Genomic DNA, 20,927 nt, shown 5'->3' on the forward strand with positions numbered 1-20,927 from the left:
ATTTGCTGCAATGGTCTGTCTTTCAAACTCTAATGGTAGTCCTTAAAATGATACGAGATTTTGGATTTAGAAAGCAATGAATCCTTTTTCATAGCACATTTTTTATATCTTTCCTTTTATTCTATGTCTTTGGCATGGTCAATGTTTAAACTACTGCAAGAACTGAATAGGAAGAGATTATAAAAAATAGGGTACAAATATTCTGCTAAGTAAAGGGTTTTCTGCCTTTTCATCACATTAATTTGAATAAATAATTTCAATAATACATCTATTTTTCCTTCTAGGCGTTGCTTAGCACCCACGATATTCTGAATACTAAACAAGTACAGTAATGTATAAGTCTGAAAATGTTGAAAAGGTGAACTGAAGTCAAATATAGATGTATTCCACAGCATCATAAAATAGCAAGTAGTTTCTGATTGCTGGGATTTAACTGCTAAGTACCCTGTGTAATTTAGGCCCACTGGCTTTTTTCCCTTGCCCCATGTGGAGCAATATTTAGTTCACTGCCACTCAGCAGACAGAATTCACACAAATGGATGGCAATATCAGATCAGGGTGCTGATTTGCTTCATTATTTTAACAGTGGTTAATTTTCCCTTCAGATTTCCCCTTGCCATGACCTGCAGAAGAGTCTCTAAGCCCAGAAGCTTATTTGGTTTTTCTTTCTGTATCAGCTGGTTAAATAAAAGATGTTAAGTCTTCTTGCAAATCTTGCTTCCCATTTCTTAGGCAATCATGGCTCAACAGAATGTTAATACTGTATGTGTATTTTTTATTTTAGGTAATCTCTACTTTCAAGTTCATTAATATTTCAGCTTTTGCTCCCTATGTAATAAAGGATATTTTTCTGTTGTTGGTTTCTTCTTCTTGCTTGTTTGAGCCATTGGTCTGTGATCAGGGAATGAAAATAGTGTTGTTCTTCCAATTGATTTCCTTTCTGTGTCTGCTGCTTTTGAGACTTGGTCTCTGTCCTTGAATTGTGAGAGGGTTAGAGCAATAGTAGAGTGAGAGCAATAGTAGAGTGAGATTTGGTAGGCTTATTTTTCTCTCCTCTGGGAACTTCATATGCTTTTTTTTTCTGTTTAGAAGATTACCTTTAATGTCTCTTTACACTAACCATAAGAAAAGATTTTTCCAATAAAGTTGGTGTGTCATCTGCACTTTTACACGGGTCCTATTGGTTTGAAGAGGTGTATTGTGCTATAGATACCCTGGAGAGATTTTTTATTATTTCATTCATTCTGCAGATTAATGAGACAAAAATGTTCCCCTTATTTTCCCATCTGATATTGAAATGCAGCACAGTTAAGAAAAAGCCTAACTGGAAAGCCAACATTTTGATTCTTGTTGATCATTCCTAGAAGCTTAAAATACCTTTTCTTGAGCATTTACCTTGTGTGAATCTCTTATTGAGTGGCATCAGGCAGTCTATTATATGGTTAATCTGAATAGGCAGCGATTAGGCAAACTGTTACTGTTTCCACTCTATAGGCTCCAGGCATTCACGGGCAAAGATGTGGCTCTCCAGATAATAGGAAAAGTTTGAACTGGGTCTTAGCTAGTGGAGTGTGAACGATTGCTTTTTGAGTTTGGTAGGCAATAAAGAAAACCCAAACACCTAAAAAAACCCAACTGGTGGTTAACATAAAATGAAAATATTTCCAATTCCTTTTCAAGACAAAACACTACAAGAAATTAGCTTTTTTACATGCAAATCCAAGGCTTTGAATTCAAACTATTCTCTGCTCTAGTTTTTTTTTTAAATGAAACATTTCAAAATAAAGTGTATTGCACTTCAGAAAATATAATATGACTTCCAGTGGACTATATATTTATTAGATGGACAACACTTCTTTCAGTATTGATGTTTCTATCAAAATATGTTGTCAAGAAGATACGAAGCAGAAATCTTTCAGAACAAGAGGATTTCAGAGTTACTGAAATAGTCATCTTTTCCCTCTTCATAATTTAGCTCAGTCTCCTGAAGTGACCTTCTAGTTAGCCCACAGCTGGCAGCGCCAAAGGATATTGTGATATTCACTCAGGATGTGCCGATTCAGCCTGGTGAAATTCAACTTGAGAATTCAGAAAAAAATATGAAAGCAAAAGTTTTGAATGAAAAAAAGTTTTAATTTCATCTGCTGTGAATTCATTTTTCCAGGTTGGCCAAAACCCATTCTCTGTAAAGAACCAGTCCTTAATACTGGGTTTCATCACTTCCGGGTCTTCTCAGCTCCCTTTGCTCTAGTGCAAGGAGATACTTCATTATCTACAGTATATACACTTGCAGTATTTCCCTTTGGAATATGGATCACAGACATTAATTTGGATCTACAGATAAGACAAGACAATATCTCTAGAATCATTGATAATAGATATTCTCAAAAGAAATGTTTCCTGAGGCGTAAAACAAATACATGAAGAAAATGAAAGCGACATTGACATAAACAATTGTATCTTAGATTTGTGTTACAATAGTAACCTAAGGCAAAACCTAAACATTTACAGAAATAGTTTGAATTCTACCTCTTTTCTCAGAGAAAAAAGCTGCAGACCTAGCCCGTCTGCCGTCTACGAAATGCAGTCTTCTATAAAGCATTAATCACCCTAATTCTGGGAACTCCTTGGTGATATTCTCATCCAGGTCTCTTCACAATTAAGATATGATCACAAATCTTTTTTTTTTTCTTGTACTGTCTTCTCAGTTTTCTTTCAAAGGTTGATAATTACTTTCCTCCTTTAAACACAAGCCAAATTCAATTCAAATGTAGTCAGAAACAACATTACAAAACTGATGATTTGGGATTCCATGTTTATTACTGCTCAGTGACTTCCATATCAAATATACTCAGTGTACAAATCAAAGGATGTTGTTTGTTTTTGCTGGCTGGTATCTTTGAAAGCTTATCCTGGGATCTGTTAATTAAGCTTTCCTGTGTCTGTGACCTACATTATCAATCATCATCAGTAGTGGTGTTCGATGTTCCAAAGTTTGTTCTTGTTTTTGATAGAGATGCAAGAAAGCTAAGATGCAACATGTTCACCTGCCCTTTTAAAATGAAAACTTTTATTAAGTGAAATCCAGGAATACACTATTGCTATGGTCATATGGATGTATAATTGCCCAAAGTGCAAATTTTACATCTTTTTTTTTGAAGTATGTGGTTCTTGACATCATTGGAGAGAGAATAGTAGATAAGATAGGGCTCTATTTTGTCAGCCCTTCCTTTGTTTCTAAGCTGACCACATACCCTCCAGCCTGCAAAAAGAACGGAAAAAGTACTTTTTAAAGATCAATCAGTTTAAACCGTACTTCTAAATGTGTAAAGCAGTCAAGATCAAGCAAAAGTGGTTGAAAAAGGTTGTGGTTTTGTGGGGGCGTTTTGTTTGATTTAAGCAGCCCTTGCCATCCCTCTTATTCTGTCTTCTGCACCATCCCCTCACTGTGAATGTAGCACACCATCAGGCTGTGAACTGAGTCAGGGAACTGATGCAAACTTTAAAAAGAAACAAACTGAGAAGGATAGTAGATGGTGAGAAAAAATAAAAGGCAGGACAGGGGCTGCTTAAGCAAGCAAAACTGCCAGAAGAGATGCTCATTAAAACATGGTTTGACTGATTGACAGTTGATTAGGGGTTTCCAAGGTCTTGAGTTTTTGCATGTATACCTATTGCCCTTTGTAATTCTAGCTGTAACTGAGCAAATCACTTTTGAGCTCCTCATTCGCCTAGGTTATTAATTTCATTATTAATTTCTCTTAGGTTATTAAATTCTTTAATGTTATGCAGTATTCTTAGTTGGAGAAGTTTTAGAGTGGCAGCTGCGTTTTGGATTTTGTGTTAATGAATGAAATTATTAAGCTGTTTAAATGGATCTTGTTAAAATGTTAAGAGCAACAAGTTGTACAGAAAAAGGAGACCTTTAACGTCAACATAATGTTTTAAAGTTGAAAGCTAATAACTGCTTTGTTTGAATATTAAGACTGCAGCGTCCATGCTCTGACAAATCTCTGCTGGCTGATTACTGCTTCACTAAGGAGAGAGTGTGTTATTAAAAATTCAATTAAAAAAAAAAAACCAACAGATCTTTGTCTTTTAGAACTGCATTACATAAGAAAGAAAGAGTGGAGGGGGAAGTACTGAGAAATAATGCAAGAGAATGAAGGGAAACCACTAAACAGAAATGAGACCAGAGGAGAAAAAGTGGTAGAAGAGAGAGAGTGGGATAATAACAAGGTTATAAACAGCACTAAAATATCTGTAAAGGAATCTTTTGCAATTTAAAGTGCATGTAGTAATTGCAAATACAAACTAAAAATTTTAAGTATTGTGTAGATACTGAAAAAAATGCTTCTGAATTCTCCTTCTGTTCCTCCCAAATGTAATCAGCAGTCTGTCTTGACATTTCAGTGCAGACATGGCCAACCTAATGATGCTGTGAAGAGTTAGAAAGTTCTTTTCTTGAGGGAAATTCAAACTTCTTTGTGTGTAGGTTGATGTTTGCATGTGGTTCATTCATAACACTGGAGAACTAGGTGTGGATCTCCAGGAGGTGTCACCCAAAAAAGAACAATTTTTGTTGCAAAGTATGCTGTGGAAAGTTCAGTATAAATCTTTCTTGAAAGCCCTTCATTAATGATAGGTCATCCAAAATCTCTGTAATTTCTAGTTCTGAGGTAGTATTTTGCTTTTCTATTCCGTATTAGGAAAATGCTGAAAAAAATGTGAATTCTATCCTGATTTATCATGGATAAGCCTTTCATAAAATCCTGTCCTGGTTTCGGCAGGGCTAGAGTTAATTTCCTTCTTAGTAGCTGGTACAGTGCTGTGGTTCGGATTTAGGATGAGAACAGTGTTGATAACACACCGATGTTTTAGTCGTTGCTAGGTAGTGCTTACACTAGCCAAGGACTTTTCAGCTTCCCATGCTCTACCGACTGAGAAGGCTGGAGGTGCACAAGAAGCTGGGAGGGGGCACAGCCAGGACAGCTGACCCAAACTGGCCAAAGGGACATTCCATACCATGTGACGTCATGCTCAGTACATAAACTGGGGGAAGCTGGCCGGGGGGGCCGCTGCTCGGGGACTGGCTGGGCATCGGTCGGTGGGTGGTGAGCAATTGCATTGTGCATCACTTGCTTTGTATATTATTACTATTATTATTACATTATTATTATTATTGTTATTATTATTTTATTTCAATTATTAAACTGTTTTTATCTCAACCCATGAGCTTTCTCACTTCTACTCTTCCAATTCTCTCCCCCATCCCACCGGGGGGTGGGGGTGGGGGAGGAGTGAGCGAGCGGCTGTGTGGTGTGGTGCTCAGTTGCTGACTGAGGTTAAACCATGAGAGATCTTTATTCAGCTTGCTTTTTTCTAAGGCACAAGATCTGGAAAGACTGTCTAAGAATCACCTCTGATGAGAACTGAGAAAGAGGAAGTACGTAGGTATATATGAGACCTCTTGGGCTAAAATAGGTGGCAATCCTTTTGTTTTGCCAGCAAAGACTATAGCAGTCATGAGATCTTCCACAAGCTTTCTCTAACTCTGAAGCCAACAGTTAAATATCATATTTGGAAAGAATGGGAAACTTATAGTGAGTCTACATCTAAAGCCAGATTTAGATTGAAAATTACATTAGGGACAAGAAATAAGTATCAGTCTTCATTGGTAGCATCATCATCATCATCCCTGTTTCTGTTTACGAAGATACGTTGGAGTAGCTTGGTCAGGAACTCTCTGTGATTGTCAAATTTGACCCTAAATTGCTACATGAAGACTGTGTATCAGCATTATCTGTGCAAATGCATATTAAGTATTGAATATTCGTAGCACTTGATTTAGTAGTGCTCCCTCTGGAGTTTTTCTTTTGTGCCAATAAACCAGACTTATTTAGAGCTGTTGGCTCTCATCCACCATTTCCTTGTTAAATGTTTAGAATTTGTAAGTGTTGTGACCCTTTTGCCAATGCAAGTAATCCTAATTCCAGCAATTTATACTTGTCACTTTGCTTTAAACTCCATTACCGCACACTGAAATTCTACACAAAATGGCTTGGAAACCATTTAACAAATAACAAATTGGAGATAGAGGGATTTTGTCCCTTATGTCACAACTAATTATTTATTGGGGTTTTGGTTTTGTGTTGCAGAACTGTGACCTGGCCCAGCAGAGTATCGTTCATATTGTTCAGAGTCCACAGAAGAACAGTCAGAACAAGGATGGGACAGAAGACAACCTTGCTGGAGGTATTCTAAAAGCCTTGGAAAGAGAACCTGAAAGTCTAACTCGTGTAGATCTCAGCACCAGCATCCTCCCATCACTCTCTGCAGGGTTGGCTGTTATTCTGGATGCTACAAAAAACAGCATTTCTCTTCCCTCTGAAAAATCAGGTAAATCAGTGATTTGGTACATTTCAATACACAAACCTGAACATTTGTCTGTTTCTTTCTTAGGGTGAACAGTTCTATACCACAGGAAAAAAAACCCAACATATGGTTTCTTCTAGTTATTAAACAAAAAATACAGCTATATTAAGAGGTGATAAGCATCTGATGTGTTTTCTAGCAAAATAATTTTGCTTTATGGATAAATGGAGTGATTTCTTATGTTGTTCCTGTCTCTAACTTGTATTATGCTTGTATTATTATTTTTACAAATTATTATAAGCTGGCAAAAACCCCAGACGTCTATGAGAAGGCACAAAATAGTCCGTAAAATTTCCATTACAGAAGTTTCCTTAACTAGAATGTTGGGCAGCTTATGCATTGCAAATGTGTTTAATTCCCAATCTGTTGTAATGTTTTCATACCCATATATTTTGTAAAAAATATTTCTATACAATAGACTTATTTATAAAAACATAGCTGGCACAAAATATGATGATGATTCATACTATGGATTTTAGTAGTTCTTCATCCACCAAATTATTACTGAAAATATCTTCTCTTCATCATGAAAAATCATCTGAGGCACAAGTTAAGTTACTGCAAATGGGTTGTGGTGTAATATTTAAAATTGTATATGGGAGAGAAGCTCAAATCAGAAGGAAATATAAGAATCTTTTAGCTATTACATGAATCTTCTCAGAGTAACCCCCTCCTCTCACACAGTCTAGCTAATCTTTACTGACAACCATGTTTGTCCCCAGTGAAGAGACATCATTCTGTGCAATACCAGACTCTGTCGTAATAGTCCATCAGAGATGTCTTTTCAGAAACAACAGTACACAAATACCCTTTATACACAGTATGGAAGATAATACCAAACATATAGGTCCAGAGTACAGAAGATAATTTGTGAATGTAACAGAGATACCTCTGTGACTAACCTGACCACGGAAATGATCATGCTTAGAAAAAGGCTATTAAAACAGTTAAAATAACTTCTAGAGAATTTCTTAAGTAACTCATGCAGAAAATATACAATTCATGGGAGGGTCACAGAAGTATTCCACAACTGACTTGATCAACCTCTCACTGCCAACTAATGATGAATGAGTGCAGTTTAGGAACAAATTAGTACCCAGCTTAATGATCCACATCTCCCAATCTGAATGAATAATGAGATAAGAGGGGCGCATGCCAATTTAAATCTGGTAAACTAAGGAGAGTGTTTCAGGCTGGACATACTGTCAAAAGCAGGGCCATAGTGTGAGCTTTTTAATACTACTCCTTATTTATTTTTTCACTACTCAACATAATATGCAACAGGGCTTTAATAGTTGGGCTAGACTTTACAGAATAGTTTATACGTGTGTAAGGCCTTTTAAAATTTGTCATGTGGTGTGTTTTTCCACAGACTGCAAACTCCTTGAAGCCAAGTACAAACTGATAGGTGTCTTCCATTGCAGCAAATACTTTCATGGCAGAATGACAGCTGAGGAAAAAATGTATTGAGAATATATGTGGACTAGTTTATCTATGATTACGTTAAACAGATTTTTTTATCATAAGAAAAAAAAAAAGAAGAGCCACTCCAATGATTGACAGTTCTGCCTGCAAGGATGTTAGTAACAAGTACTTTTTAAAAGTCTGTTATCTTCTCCTTGGCTTGTTTTGACTCTCACTATAAAAACTTGTCCTTGTGTCTGTTCAGCCTCACCACTTTTGTTCAATATGGGGGATTTTGATGCTTTTGTTATTAGGGATTGAGGTGGGTTAATTTGTAGTCACATAATTCACTGAGTTAAGGAGTAGTCCGGGTTAAAAATAATCCAGCAAGAAAAATAGAAAAAAAAGATTAATCCAGAGATCAGTTTTCCAATCAACTTTACTGGGTAGAGGCGATTTTCTTTGGCACAGCTGAGATGAATAATAGTAGTGGGAATGAGTGACTGAAGGCTGCATATGCCACCACTGCCACTTGAAATTATACTTACCAAGCTATTGTCTTAGAAGGTGGATGGTTGTTGCGGTGATCAGTCTACAGTAGAAACCTGTACAGTAGAACCAAGTATAATCTTCTTTTCTGTGTGTCAGAGATCACACGCAATGAGCAGAGGACAAATTTAAACGTACAATTTAGAGGCAGGGTATTCATTAATTAATTATTGTTTAGCCTAACATGCTACACAGCTATTCCGAAATTGTAGCAGTAAACGCTGAGACTTCATCTCTTTCTGAACCCTAAGGTATTTCTGTTTGTTACCACAGGATGCTGACCCTATGTCCCTGCCCTGCTTTTGTTTTATTTGCCCTCCTTTGGATTCTGAGGAAAAACATCTGTGGAACTTTTGCATCACAAAAGCTTCTCCCAGAAGCTTTTGCAGCATTTGACTGCAAAAGTAGTATTTTTGAAATGTTGACTTGAATGCTTGGAGGTCAAACTGTAGAATTTTACCAGACAATCCAGGAGAGAGACAACTCTTGTTATATTGTAACTGCTGTTATATAAGTAATATACTTAAGTAGTATAAACTGCTGCACTTGATCAGACAAAAACCCTTATAGCCTGGCATCCTGTCTCCACTAAGGGGCATTATTTGCTCCTTGCAGGAGAGCATAACAGGACACCCTCCTCCCAGCTCACCCCCACTTTAGTGGTGAGTAATGAAAGCAACTCTTGACTGGTCTGGAGAACCATCGTACTTACATTGTGTTTTTAATGTAGAATGTGTGTTTGTCCATGAGAAATTCAGACGTTTGAAAGTCATTAACAGGCTGAAAAAGATAGGAAAATGCATCTAAATAATGTCTGCATCAAAGATTTCCAGGTTTCCTCTCTTTGCAGGCAAATGTAATAGAAATGCCTTTTTCTGTCTGCTAAATAACACCTTGCATGATTTCTAATAAGGATGTGAAAAAATCTCGGCACAGGACTTTCATCCTACCTCACCCACAGGACTTTCATCTGCCTCATCCCCACCTAATTTACAATCTGTCCAATATCTGGGACTAAGTGCTTTGGTAAACAAGGTGTAAACAAATCAACTATGTTCCTTAATGGTTCCATATCAGTAAATGCATATATATGGTGAAGGGATTTTGCCCTGAGAAACAGTGAATCTGAAAAACATAAGGGTTCGTATGGCTCATCAGCTGAATATGAGAATGCATCATGATGCCAGGTCCAAGAAAGCTAATACGATCTTTGGAAGTATAAACACAAAACAGAGTGGAGTGGAGAGTATGTCTCTTCTCTGCTTTTGACGCTTGCATAACTAAACTGGAATGTAATGCACCATTTTGATGTCTAAACTTCAGGAAAGCTGCTGAAAAAACTCTTAGAAGGTTCAGGAGAAGAGTCACAAGAATCCTACAAAATTGCAGGTCGTGATTGGCTTATATATGTTGATATAATCTCGTGGCATCCGTGGGAATGGAAATTTTATAACAGGGGAGTCTTAGACCTTACAAGGTATTTTGGGATTTAAGCTTTCATTGTCTACAAACTGAAAGCCAGCAAATATAAATATCACACACAGATTTTAACTTGCCAGGAAGTCAACCACTGATGCAAGTTATCCCGGCTTATAAGAATTCTCCGTATTTGGCCATTTAAAAATAAATATAGGACATTTTTCTGAAACATATGTCCAGCAACAAAGATTGGGCTTCAACCTAGAAGTAGTATGGACTGTGATAGGCAGGATGTCAGACTGCAGAATCGCATTGCTTCCCTCTCTAAATGTATTTATCAGCTACCCATGTCAAGCAAATTTGTAATCTCAAAAAAACCCAACCCAGGTTAGTTTGACAGCATCTGTTTTCTGTAAACTGATATTAATGTTGTTACCTACTTCATTGCCAGTTTAATCCATTATCAGCTGGTTTATTATTTTGTCTGAATCGATTAGATGTGGTCATCATTACTTAGGTCTTTTTCTTTACAACTTTTAAATAGCGCTTATCTGGTCAGTTCCCTAGAATATCCTGGTGTTCTTTAGCTAGCCTTTTAAAAATGCTTGCATGCAAGTTGTCTCTGTCTCCTTATCTTTCCATGTTCTTCTTTTCACGGAAGCGTAAATAAGGTACTAGTATATATATATATTCGGCCACAACAACCCCATGCAGCGCTACAGGCTTGGGGAAGAGTGGCTGGAAAGCTGCCTGGCGGAAAAGGACCTGGGGGTGTTGGTCGACAGCCGGCTGAACATGAGCCGGCAGTGTGCCCAGGCGGCCAAGAAGGCCAATGGCATCCTGGCCTGTATCAGAAATAGCGTGGCCAGCAGGAGTAGGGAAGTGATCGTGCCCCTGTACTCGGCACTGGTGAGGCCGCACCTCGAATACTGTGTTCAGTTTTGGGCCCCTCACTACAAGAAGGATGTTGAGATGTTGGAACGTGTCCAGAGAAGGGCAACGAGGCTGGTGAGGGGTCTGGAGAACAAGCCTTATGAGGAGCGGCTGAGGGAGCTGGGGTTGTTTAGCCTGCAGAAAAGGAGGCTGAGGGGAGACCTCATCGCTCTCTACAACTACCTGAAAGGAGGCTGTAGCGAGGTGGGTGTCGGTCTCTTCTCCCAAGTAACTGGCGAAAGGACGAGAGGAAATGGCCTCAAGTTGCGCCAGGGGAGGTTTAGATTGGATGTAAAGAAAAACTTCTTTACTGAAAGAGTAGTTAAACATTGGAAGAGGCTGGCCAGGGAAGTGGTTGAGTCACCATCCCTGGAAGTATTTAAAAGACGGGTAGATGAGGCGCTTAGGGACATGGTTTAGTGGGCATGGTGTTGTTGGGTTGATGGTTGGACTCGATGATCTTGGAGGTCTCTTCCAACCTTAATGATTCTATGATTCTATGATTCTATATATTGACTTAGGTGTGCCAAGCTGAAAATTCTAGCAAAAAGAGGGACTGATTCTTTTCCACCTAGTTAGGAAATGCTTTACCAAAACTTAATATATGGTAAAACCTGCTGTCCTTACAAATAACACAACTATGCGTTAGGGCAGGTAAAACTGTCATTACCAAAACCTCAGTATTGTCAGTGCTTAAAAGCATAAAGTGATGAGCTGGTTCCCAGTCTATGTAAGAGTCTGATATATGAAAGACAAAGGCAAAAACTTTTAGAAGGGAAAGGCACCATTTAGTGTTTGGGTAGTCAGAACTGTGCATACTTCTTAGGGAGGCTCTGATGGATTAAAAAAAAAATCAATTTAAGTGGGGATATTGCTGATACTGTATGAATACTTTTTGAATAGCATTCTGTTGATTGTGTGTTAAAATTCCTGTGCTCTGTAATTGATATTACATTTTATTATGATTCTTTTAATCAAAAAGCCTAAAAGGATAAGACTTTTTCTGTCAGGTTTGTTTGAAGTAAATGAGTAGTCTAAGCTCCTGAAATATTTTAAAATTACTTTGCAATTTTATAAAACTTATAATATCAAATTAGTTCCAGATCGGGCAATGGTATGGTGTACATCTCTACCTCCCCATTTTAATGTGGTGTTGGGCTGAGTACCCCTACCCAGTACCAAGCTGAGTACAACTGCAGCTTTTTCTTATCCCCTTTTTAAAGAATGCCATCAAAATGTGAGCACTGATCCATCCAAAATGGCCTCCAGTGCTGCAAGAACATCTCTATTGATACTCTGACACATGAAGCTCTGTAATTGCTCAGCAACTGCACCAGACAAAGCTAAGACAACAATGAACTTATTTTCCCATGACCTAATTTTGCTTTGCTGTGTCAGAAAACCAAATATCTAAGAATTTACTATTCCCTTAGAAAAGAGAAAAAGGATTCTTAAAATTTCTCTCCTGTCATGTAGCAGCATTTTTACATGGGAAATTAATCAGTATAAAGATTTTTTTTTCCCTTGGCACCTGTACAAATCATTTGTGGATTAATTATAACATAAATTAATTAATTAAATGTACTTTAGATCCACAGTATTGTAAATCAGTAGTTTGAGGAGGGGAAATCAGTATTCTGTGCAATTTGCATTTAGTTCCTTTGCATTAGGTCCTTTTTGCCAGAGTTATCAAAATTTTGTTCTAAAAACAAATGATGAGAGTACTAACAGTGACCTTTCTTAAATTTCTTGAAATATTAATACACCATTTAATGGTGGTTACATGGTTCTTATGCTAGTTCTTTTTGACAGACATTCATTTGAATAAGGTTCATATTGCTGTACAAGAAAAAGTAATAAATTACTTAATATGCAGCCAACGTATTGTTTCAGTAGACACATTCAAGTAACTAGTTAGGTTACTATGGTATTTTCGGATTTGGTGCACTGACAGTTTACTTTTGTGTTAGGATTAAACCACTTTTAATGTAAATGAAAATGCATTATGCAGCACATTGTGATTTAATCTACATTTGATTTAGATTTTTTATAATGCATTATTTTACAAACTTTTAAATATGAAATGCAATATCAATTTAAGGATCAATCTACATCCAGAAAAGGGAAGGTACTAATTTAGTTTTTTTAGAAAAGCAGAATAAAGTACCAACTCAGCAATAATATACTAGTCCTGATTTTGGCAAATACTTTCTGGGAAGCATGGCTGCATTTGTCTTCATTACACACTGTGTAAATTTACTGTATGTACAATTCTGTTTTAAACTTTAAAACAAAACTTTACAAAATCCCTGCATTAACTCTCTTTGTGCTAATGGTTACTTCCTGCACATTGTTAATCGTTATCACTATGCATTCATTGCATACACGAAACTGTTAATCTTTAACTGTTAGACCTTTTATCTTAAATTTGCTGAGTGTAATACCACAGAGCTGATGCCATGTAGGTTGCAGTGATGTGTTGTAGTCACAGAAATCGAGTTGATCAGGCCTGAGAGCTCTTTGAGAAGAGAAAGTGGAACAAAAGCAGACTTGTCTTCCTTCCTCTCCATCTTTTCTTTTCTTGTTTGATATTTTTATACTACTTGCCCCTGTCCCGACAGGGAATCTCCTCTGTGCTCCTTATTGCTTCTGTTGGTTTTGGTTTTGCCAGCTACCCTTCATGGGTATTCCATACCTGCAAGATGTTTTGCCCATTTGCAGTCCCTCGTGCTTGTTTTGTTTTGTTTTGTTTTACAACCTTTTGTTACTTGGATGCCTCCTGTGGGCAACTACACACATCTTTGTCCCTTTGGTGGTCACATTGCTCACATCATACTTAATGCAAAATGCTTACACATCGTGACCCACTAGGTCATCACAGTGTTACAATATGTTTTTCAGAAGTAACCGTATTCTAAGTATGTGCATCTGAGGTCTGAAAATCCAGGTGTGTACTAAAAGAAGAGTATGACAACAGCATTTTTATATGGTACAGTGAGATTACATTTAATTTTAAATCAATCCTGCTAAATATTTCCTATGTTTTGGATGAGAACTTCTTTAAAGTTTTAAGAGTTTCCAAGCTGTTTGGTAAATGTTGTATGGCAGAAGTTCTTAAACTGTGATCCATGTTTGAAGCTCTGAGATCCAGAAGGGTATTTATTGATGATCCATTGAGATAATGGTCACAGTGCTCTAGCTCCACTTACTTGTTTTCAACTGTTAAAATATATTGCAATCATAGAATCATTTAGGTTGGAAAAGACCCTCAAGATCATCGAGTCCAACCGGTAACCTAACACTGCCAAGTCCACCACTAAACCATGTCCCTAAGTGCCTCATCTACACGTCTTTTAAATACCTCCAGGGATGGTGACTCAACTACTTCCCTGGGCAGCCTGTTCATGTCAGTATATGTTAAATTATCCCTCTTGATTAGTTGCTGTAGCTTCTTGGATTATGCTGTATGAGTATGTTTAGAGGTAAGGGAAGGCATGTCCATAAGACAATGCTTCTCATTAACAGTTATTCATAATATGGTAATGTTTCTGAAATAATACTCTATTTTTTGATGCACAGCAGAAAAGAGATTTTCTGGATACAAGTCACATCTCAGCCACAAAAGAGCTATTATACAAGATCAAACCAATTGTCTGTCTAAATCTAGTTCTCTTCCTCTTTTAATACTTACCTGTTTTGCATCCAATATTTCAAAAGAAAGAAAACATTCTTATTATATAATGTTATATTTAGAGAACAAGTATTCCTTTTTGCAAGTAATCAACTCTGTCTGATTATCCTTCAAGTCTGCTATCTGGGTAAGTTGATAAGAACGATAATGGCATTTGCTAATCTGACCTTCATCAGACATTCCAGTGTCAATCCAAGGGTTAATTGGAGAACAGAGGGAGAGTTTTCAGCCCACTAATTAGCTATTGCTAATTCTGTCAAAATTTCCTTTGAAATAGTTAAGCTTAAGAAAAATATTCTGGTTATTCTGCTTCCAGTAGGGTTATGAAAATTTGTCATTACAAAGTCCTTGGAAGTTTGCTCTTATGTTTATTGTATCTTCTGTTAGGGTTATTAACCCTTGACAACTCACTGCTGCAATACTTCCAAGGTCTATATATAAAAATTTATATCCCCTCTTCACCTTCCAGCAGCAGCAAAAAGTGGTTTTATAAGATGTTAGCATAATGGAACCTTTTCAATAAAATGATAAATTGAGCCCATTTCAGAAAACAGAACACACACTTGATAATTTATTGCAGTCAGTGCCATGCTGGAGACCTCATTCGTATCTCATGCTTTTAACACTGATGAGAATGGTGCCATTTTCCCATACGTTGCATGTCTGTGAAATTCATTTGAGAGGAGAAATGTTCTTTTCTAACAGAGCCAAAAGCACTTCTGGGAATGCTCATCTTTACATGACATAATTATATCTCTCATGAACGTGTCTAATTACTTTATTGTTTTTAAAGGCCCTTTCATGTTAATTGAAGCTGGTAACATTTGCTAACTCCCCTGTGTCAAGGGGTGGGGAGGGAACACTGTTGTGTCCTTGGAATGTATTTCGATTGTTTATGGGTGACAGCATGGGTGGACTTTGTTCTGCAAATGCATCACTCGCATCTTTATGCCACCAGCTGGAGGTGGCATTTGTAGGTGGAAAATGTTCTGTGTTGATTAAACAAAACTCTACATGTTACGTTTTCCAAAATAATTGTTGCATGAATTAATTACTGATGCCACTGGGAAAAATAGGAAAGTAACACTTAGGAAACACCTCTTACGTGTAAAAATACGACAATAGAGATGTAGGGTGATTCTTTTTTAACAAGAAGAGTCCAATTATGAGGCACAAATAAGAAGAATGCTTTGTTTAATGTTCATTAAAAAACAGTAGTTGCTACTACTGTGCAGCTTAGTGCTTGCACTACATGGTCTCAGTTATGAACTCTTACCACTCAAAATGACATGAGACATAGTCTTCTCTCAAATCACATGCTCGAGAATCATTGATGTCATTGGGAGTTCTGTGCACACAGCAAGGACACTGGGAGAACAGATGTATTAGAAAGGCTTGATCTACAGAAAGTAATTACATGGTGCAGATAGTTTAATAAATTCAGTTGTTACCAGAAGATAAAAAATAGCCATACAAAACACATCCTACTCTCTCTTTATAAAGACAAATAGCTTCAACGGGACTAAATTTGAACTGTGAAAGAAAAAGATCATTGGAATTTGCAGGGAAGACAGATTCTCTGGTGGGGTTTTTCTGAAGAAAGGAATGGTTGTGGTAGGAAAATGGACAGTCAATTCAAAAGATCTAATTCATATTCACAGAAAAGCAGAATTAAAGTCAGTGCATGCTCTTGCATTGCTGTGCCAAAAGTCTTTAGAATTTTGCCATCATCAGCTTTGTTTCAGTGATGGTTTCACATTTCCTGTGCTACCTGGGTGACTATTGTTAGAGATGCCAAGGTAGTGGCCTTCGTGTCCATTCAGGCTTCTCTTCAGAGACTGCCAGCAAGGATTTCAGTTGTTTTGTTCATCTTTTGTGCCTCTGTTTTTTCGTCTTTTCGTTTCTTTCTTTCTTTCGTTTAGAGAATATCTAACCACAGGAACTGAGTTTCTATATCAGCTTTATATGGATTTCCAAAAATCCTTAAGCGTAGGGTTTTTTCCACCTGCTCTGAGGTACATTGAACCTTTTGCTTAAACCTTGCTCATCCTTACACATTCTTCATGAGACAACACTGCCTACATTATGCCCAGCAACTAAGATTTTATCCAGTTGGAACAGAATGAAGATCCATGCTGTGCAAACAGCCATTGTCCTTTGTAATTATTAAATATTTGTTACAAGCTTCTGGAATGTTGATATTCTATGGGATCTATTGGCACTGGGCAGAAAGCTGAACTCAGGTAGGATTACAGCATTTGTGATCAAATTATCAAACTGAAAGGAAAATAAATGAGGAAAATGTCTTCCTTGATCTCCCTTTCACTTAAGAGACAGAATGATACAGTTTTTTATACTGATTTTTCACCTACTGCAACTCTTCTCAGCCTCCACAAATTATTTTTGAAGTAGCTAAATCAAACATCAATAGTGTTTTAAATAAAGTCTGAACTGTAGATATGGCCAGATGAAAACCCTGATTAACATTATCAGGGACTTTCCCCAATCAGATTTTAGTTCTCTTGAAAAGAACATTGTGCTTATGCTAATAATAATTAAATAAATAGCAAAATCTCCACTGTCTTCGGCTGTGGAAGGTCAAGATCTAAATTCAAGATTTGATGTGGATTAATGATTATGGATATTGTACCTTTATACCTCTTGTTGCCTAATCTGTGGTGAATAACTATAGATCTTATCCTGGTTTCTAAACCCCATAACATTGTCCACAGTGTTTTTTAACTTGTTTGTTAGGAACATAACGATGGCCATAGCTGAGCTAATATTTGACTCATCTTGAGCAATATCTTCTTTATAACTTTAAGCATTGTGAAATATTTAGGATGGAGATGCAAAAAATTCTGTTTCAAACACAAGTGTTACCTGTCCTCCGCATCCTGTCTCCTAATCTGTAATAGAGATTTTTCAGGTACACTAAATCTAGCAGTACAGAGGTGAACAAATACATTTTATTTCTGCCATCCAGGCACAAAGATCTGTGTTTGACTAGCAATATGTAGATAAATAAAACATCTTAATTAAATATTGCCATCTGTAACAATAACTTTCGTTCTGCTATTTCTCCTTGATCTCTTCCATATTCCATTTTACTATCCCTATTCTCCTGTAGCCTCCCGGAGTCCAGGTACTGAAATCTCTTTCTCTGGCTGAATGGCTTATAAAAATATGGTAAATATGAAAGAACTACAGGGTTGGTTACCTCCTGCACAGATGCGTAGTAGATCAGGAATCTAAGTTAAGGACTGGAGATGTAGATATAATATCTTGATTGTTTCATACAGTATTGTGATCCTTCATTGAATAACACATGAGAATCTGCTAGAAATCAAATGGTTACTGATGAAGGAAGTGGGAAGGCATCTAGATGAAATCTTGTCTCTCTAGAGGCTGCAGGAATGTCTTCTAACTTATAGTATGACTTGGGAATGCAACACTAGAAAGGAGACCCCCCCCAGCATGTACATTTGTGAAACTGTCAAGAGGATTGTATGAAAAGGAAAAAAAATGCTTTCTTAAGTTCATGTGAGATGGGAGAAAGGGAACAAGCTTTTGTAGGGATTAAAAGAGATATGAAGTACATCTCAAGTTGAATGTACAAAATAGTCTTTAAGCATTTCTGTTTAACTTCAACAAAACCATTCTCCAAAATCAATTGGCTTAATTGATTGGTGTGGCACTACGGGAACAACTGAGAGTTAAGCCGGCAGCTGCTGGTTCAGTGTCACACTAGTCGGGAGTAAGATAAAAACCAGTTGCCAAAGCTCTTTTCTGTACATAGTGTAGTGAGGAGTGAAGTCTCAACAGTTCATGCGGTAGGAATGCTAACGTGGCGCAGAGCGTGGCTTCCTAAACTGACAGGCTGAAGAATGATAGTAGGACTTGGTTTCAATGAATCTTCTTGAGAAGAGAATTGCTATGCACTTTAGTCTCTAAAATGTAATGAACATTTAATACTAATATCACATTTAAAGATAGTGTACATATACTATCAAAAATATCTAATAATTGATGAATCAGAGAACATATTGATAAATGAACCATATGGTATATTGATAATATCTCTTACTGAGAAGTCCCACAGGGCCTACATATTACTGCATTCTCACTTGATCATAGGTCTGCATTAAGGGAAAAAGGAGTAATCAAGGAGTTATAGTGACAGATATCTAGTTATAGTCTTAGAAACTTCATCTTGAGTTATTTTAAGTATTTAAACATTAGCTTAGTTCCTTCTGATAGAGAAGCCGTTGTATTCCTTCTGGATAAAAAAGCATGTTTTCCTGTTGTTTATGAAGACGATCAAGCCAACGGGTTTTCTGGTTGGAGACCCCCGAAGGGTCTCCCCAGAGTGTAGTGTGGAATGGTTATGAGCTGAAGCTCAAAGCTCTCATAGGTAGAATCATGTATCTTGGCAAAGCAAGGGAGCTCACTAGATGGTAGGTACCATCACCTCACTGCGGGGAATTTTCAGATGTGTTGAGGCAACTGTAAGAGTTGCAAGGGTAGGACTACTCTATATCGCTGTTTCAAAGACTGAGAATATTATTTCCATGCTTCTTATCAAATAACAGACATAGGTGCTCAGCAGGCTGTATATGTAAACATGTCAGTGAGGATTACTATGATTCCATTTTCTGTGCATTTAACTTTAATGCAATGAATCTTGCTGCATCTCAGCTAACCCATGGATGAGGAATTCTGTTAGTTAATGCAGGGCTAGAGGAGCTTTGAGGTTCAAGGTCCTAGGGCTCAATTACAATTGCACTCTGTCTCTCTCTTTATCCATCTGTCTTTCCTTCTTTTCCTGAAATACTTTGTTTTGTGTTTTCCTTCCTCCACAGGAAGAAGTTAGCTCTTTGCATGTGTAAAAATTGAACACACTAGTATATGTTACTTTAAATAGCTGCTGTTTACTGCCCAATGCTTAAATATCTAGGGCTGGTTTTAATAGCCTGGAGGACCTGCATCCCTTCTTCCCATACCCTTTTGCTGAATGGTTTAAAGAGGTAAAGAAACCTCTTGACTTAAGTTTATATTTTCAAAACTGTCTTCTAAAAGCCAAAAGGTGTTGCCGCATATCCAACATTTCAGTTTAGAGCATATATGAACACAGTATGTGAAATTCTAAGTTGACTTTTTTCTTAAAATCCATTCCTACTCTTCACAACTTTGTCCTAGTATTGCATTACAGAAAAGTGATGCAATGACCATACCGTTATGTTGTGGCAATACAGCACGGTAAAGTGATATTTTTACACAATGATTTCCATTTTTCTGGACAAGTCTTTAAGAGAAAAATTGTCAACTAATACAAATCTTGTCACTTCTTTAGAAGCAGCTAAGGATCTTCCTCAAAATACTACTTTTAATTAAATAATAAGTTACCCATATAATTAAATAGTGAGTTTTGGAAACTAAATAGTGAGTTTTGGAAACTAAATAGTTCAATTTTGAAGTATTGGTACTGGTATTTTCTCTCTGTAGTGAAAAATGCTGTATCATCAACTGAGTTATAGATGCATCTTTCCTGAGCCATTTTCCTTCTCCCTATTATTTCTAAGAGAAGTAAATAATCTTTAAAATTCTAGTTCTGTGGGAGCTTCATAGTGAAGAGCCTGACACGCAGGGCTTTGAGAATGAAAAGGAATACCACAGATCAATCGAAAAGGCAGCTTCTGTGGTACACTGTTATTGTGCAGCATTTTGTAACACACTGAAATATTTGTTAGAATAAAAGCACTGGCAAGTTATTTAGTACATTAATGAACAGCCCTGTTTTCACTAGTCATTTATGTTTCTGCTAGAACAATGATGTAGTGCTTGTTAAGGAACAGGAAAGAACATGCAGGATTAGCTGTAGTCACGAGTCAGATGATAAGCAGTTACTTGTCTTTTTTTTTTTTGAAATACACAATGGTTATACACAGTATAACTAAAAAAGAATAGCTTTGACTTGGAGAGCTCTCTTGCCTTAAGTAGAGCACCAGTTACAAACAGAAATTTTATTATAACATTTTGGTAGTGTGGATTTGTCGGTTATCTCCAGAACTTCTGAAGACAGTCGGTGTTGTGTGCACAGACTTATAATACTATCTGTGTAACTGATAATGTCATTTCTGTGTATGTCCCTGTATCACTGATGGAGATCCTTGAAACCAGTACCTAAAACCATACTGAACCTGCAGCACATACACTAAAACTGGAAGGATGCAGAGAGGATTAGTGTGGCTTCCAATCAGGGATGATATGCAAAGAGACAAGTTTTGTTAAACTCTCTCTCTTTCTTTTAGTTTATAAAGAAATAATACTGTTTCTTGTATGTTCAATTATTCAGGCTAGGGACTCTCTTCTGGTCAACAAAACATGAAAGCCTTGACAAACCAGTTATTCAGTTTGTCCCCTCATTATTAGGACTGAAAAAAATGGACATTGTGGTAGGGGAATGGATTAGCTGTTTGGTTATACGCTCAATTCC

At 37.1% G+C, this 20,927-nt stretch overlaps 1 protein-coding gene across 1 annotated transcript in view; it reads left to right on the top strand.

The window, feature by feature from the left end:
* The window catches only part of PARK2 (parkin RBR E3 ubiquitin protein ligase), a 657,679-nt gene that overhangs the window by 116,375 nt on the left and 520,377 nt on the right, over positions 1–20,927 (top strand). The window contains exon 5 of the mRNA XM_009320759.1: positions 6,159–6,399. Coding sequence (XP_009319034.1) covers positions 6,159–6,399 — 241 coding nt within the window. The remainder of the gene's footprint in view (positions 1–6,158; positions 6,400–20,927) is intronic.

The sequence above is a fragment of the Pygoscelis adeliae genome, unplaced genomic scaffold (genome assembly GCF_000699105.1).
Source record: "Pygoscelis adeliae isolate BGI_AS28 unplaced genomic scaffold, ASM69910v1 Scaffold33, whole genome shotgun sequence".
NCBI lineage: Eukaryota > Metazoa > Chordata > Aves > Sphenisciformes > Spheniscidae > Pygoscelis > Pygoscelis adeliae.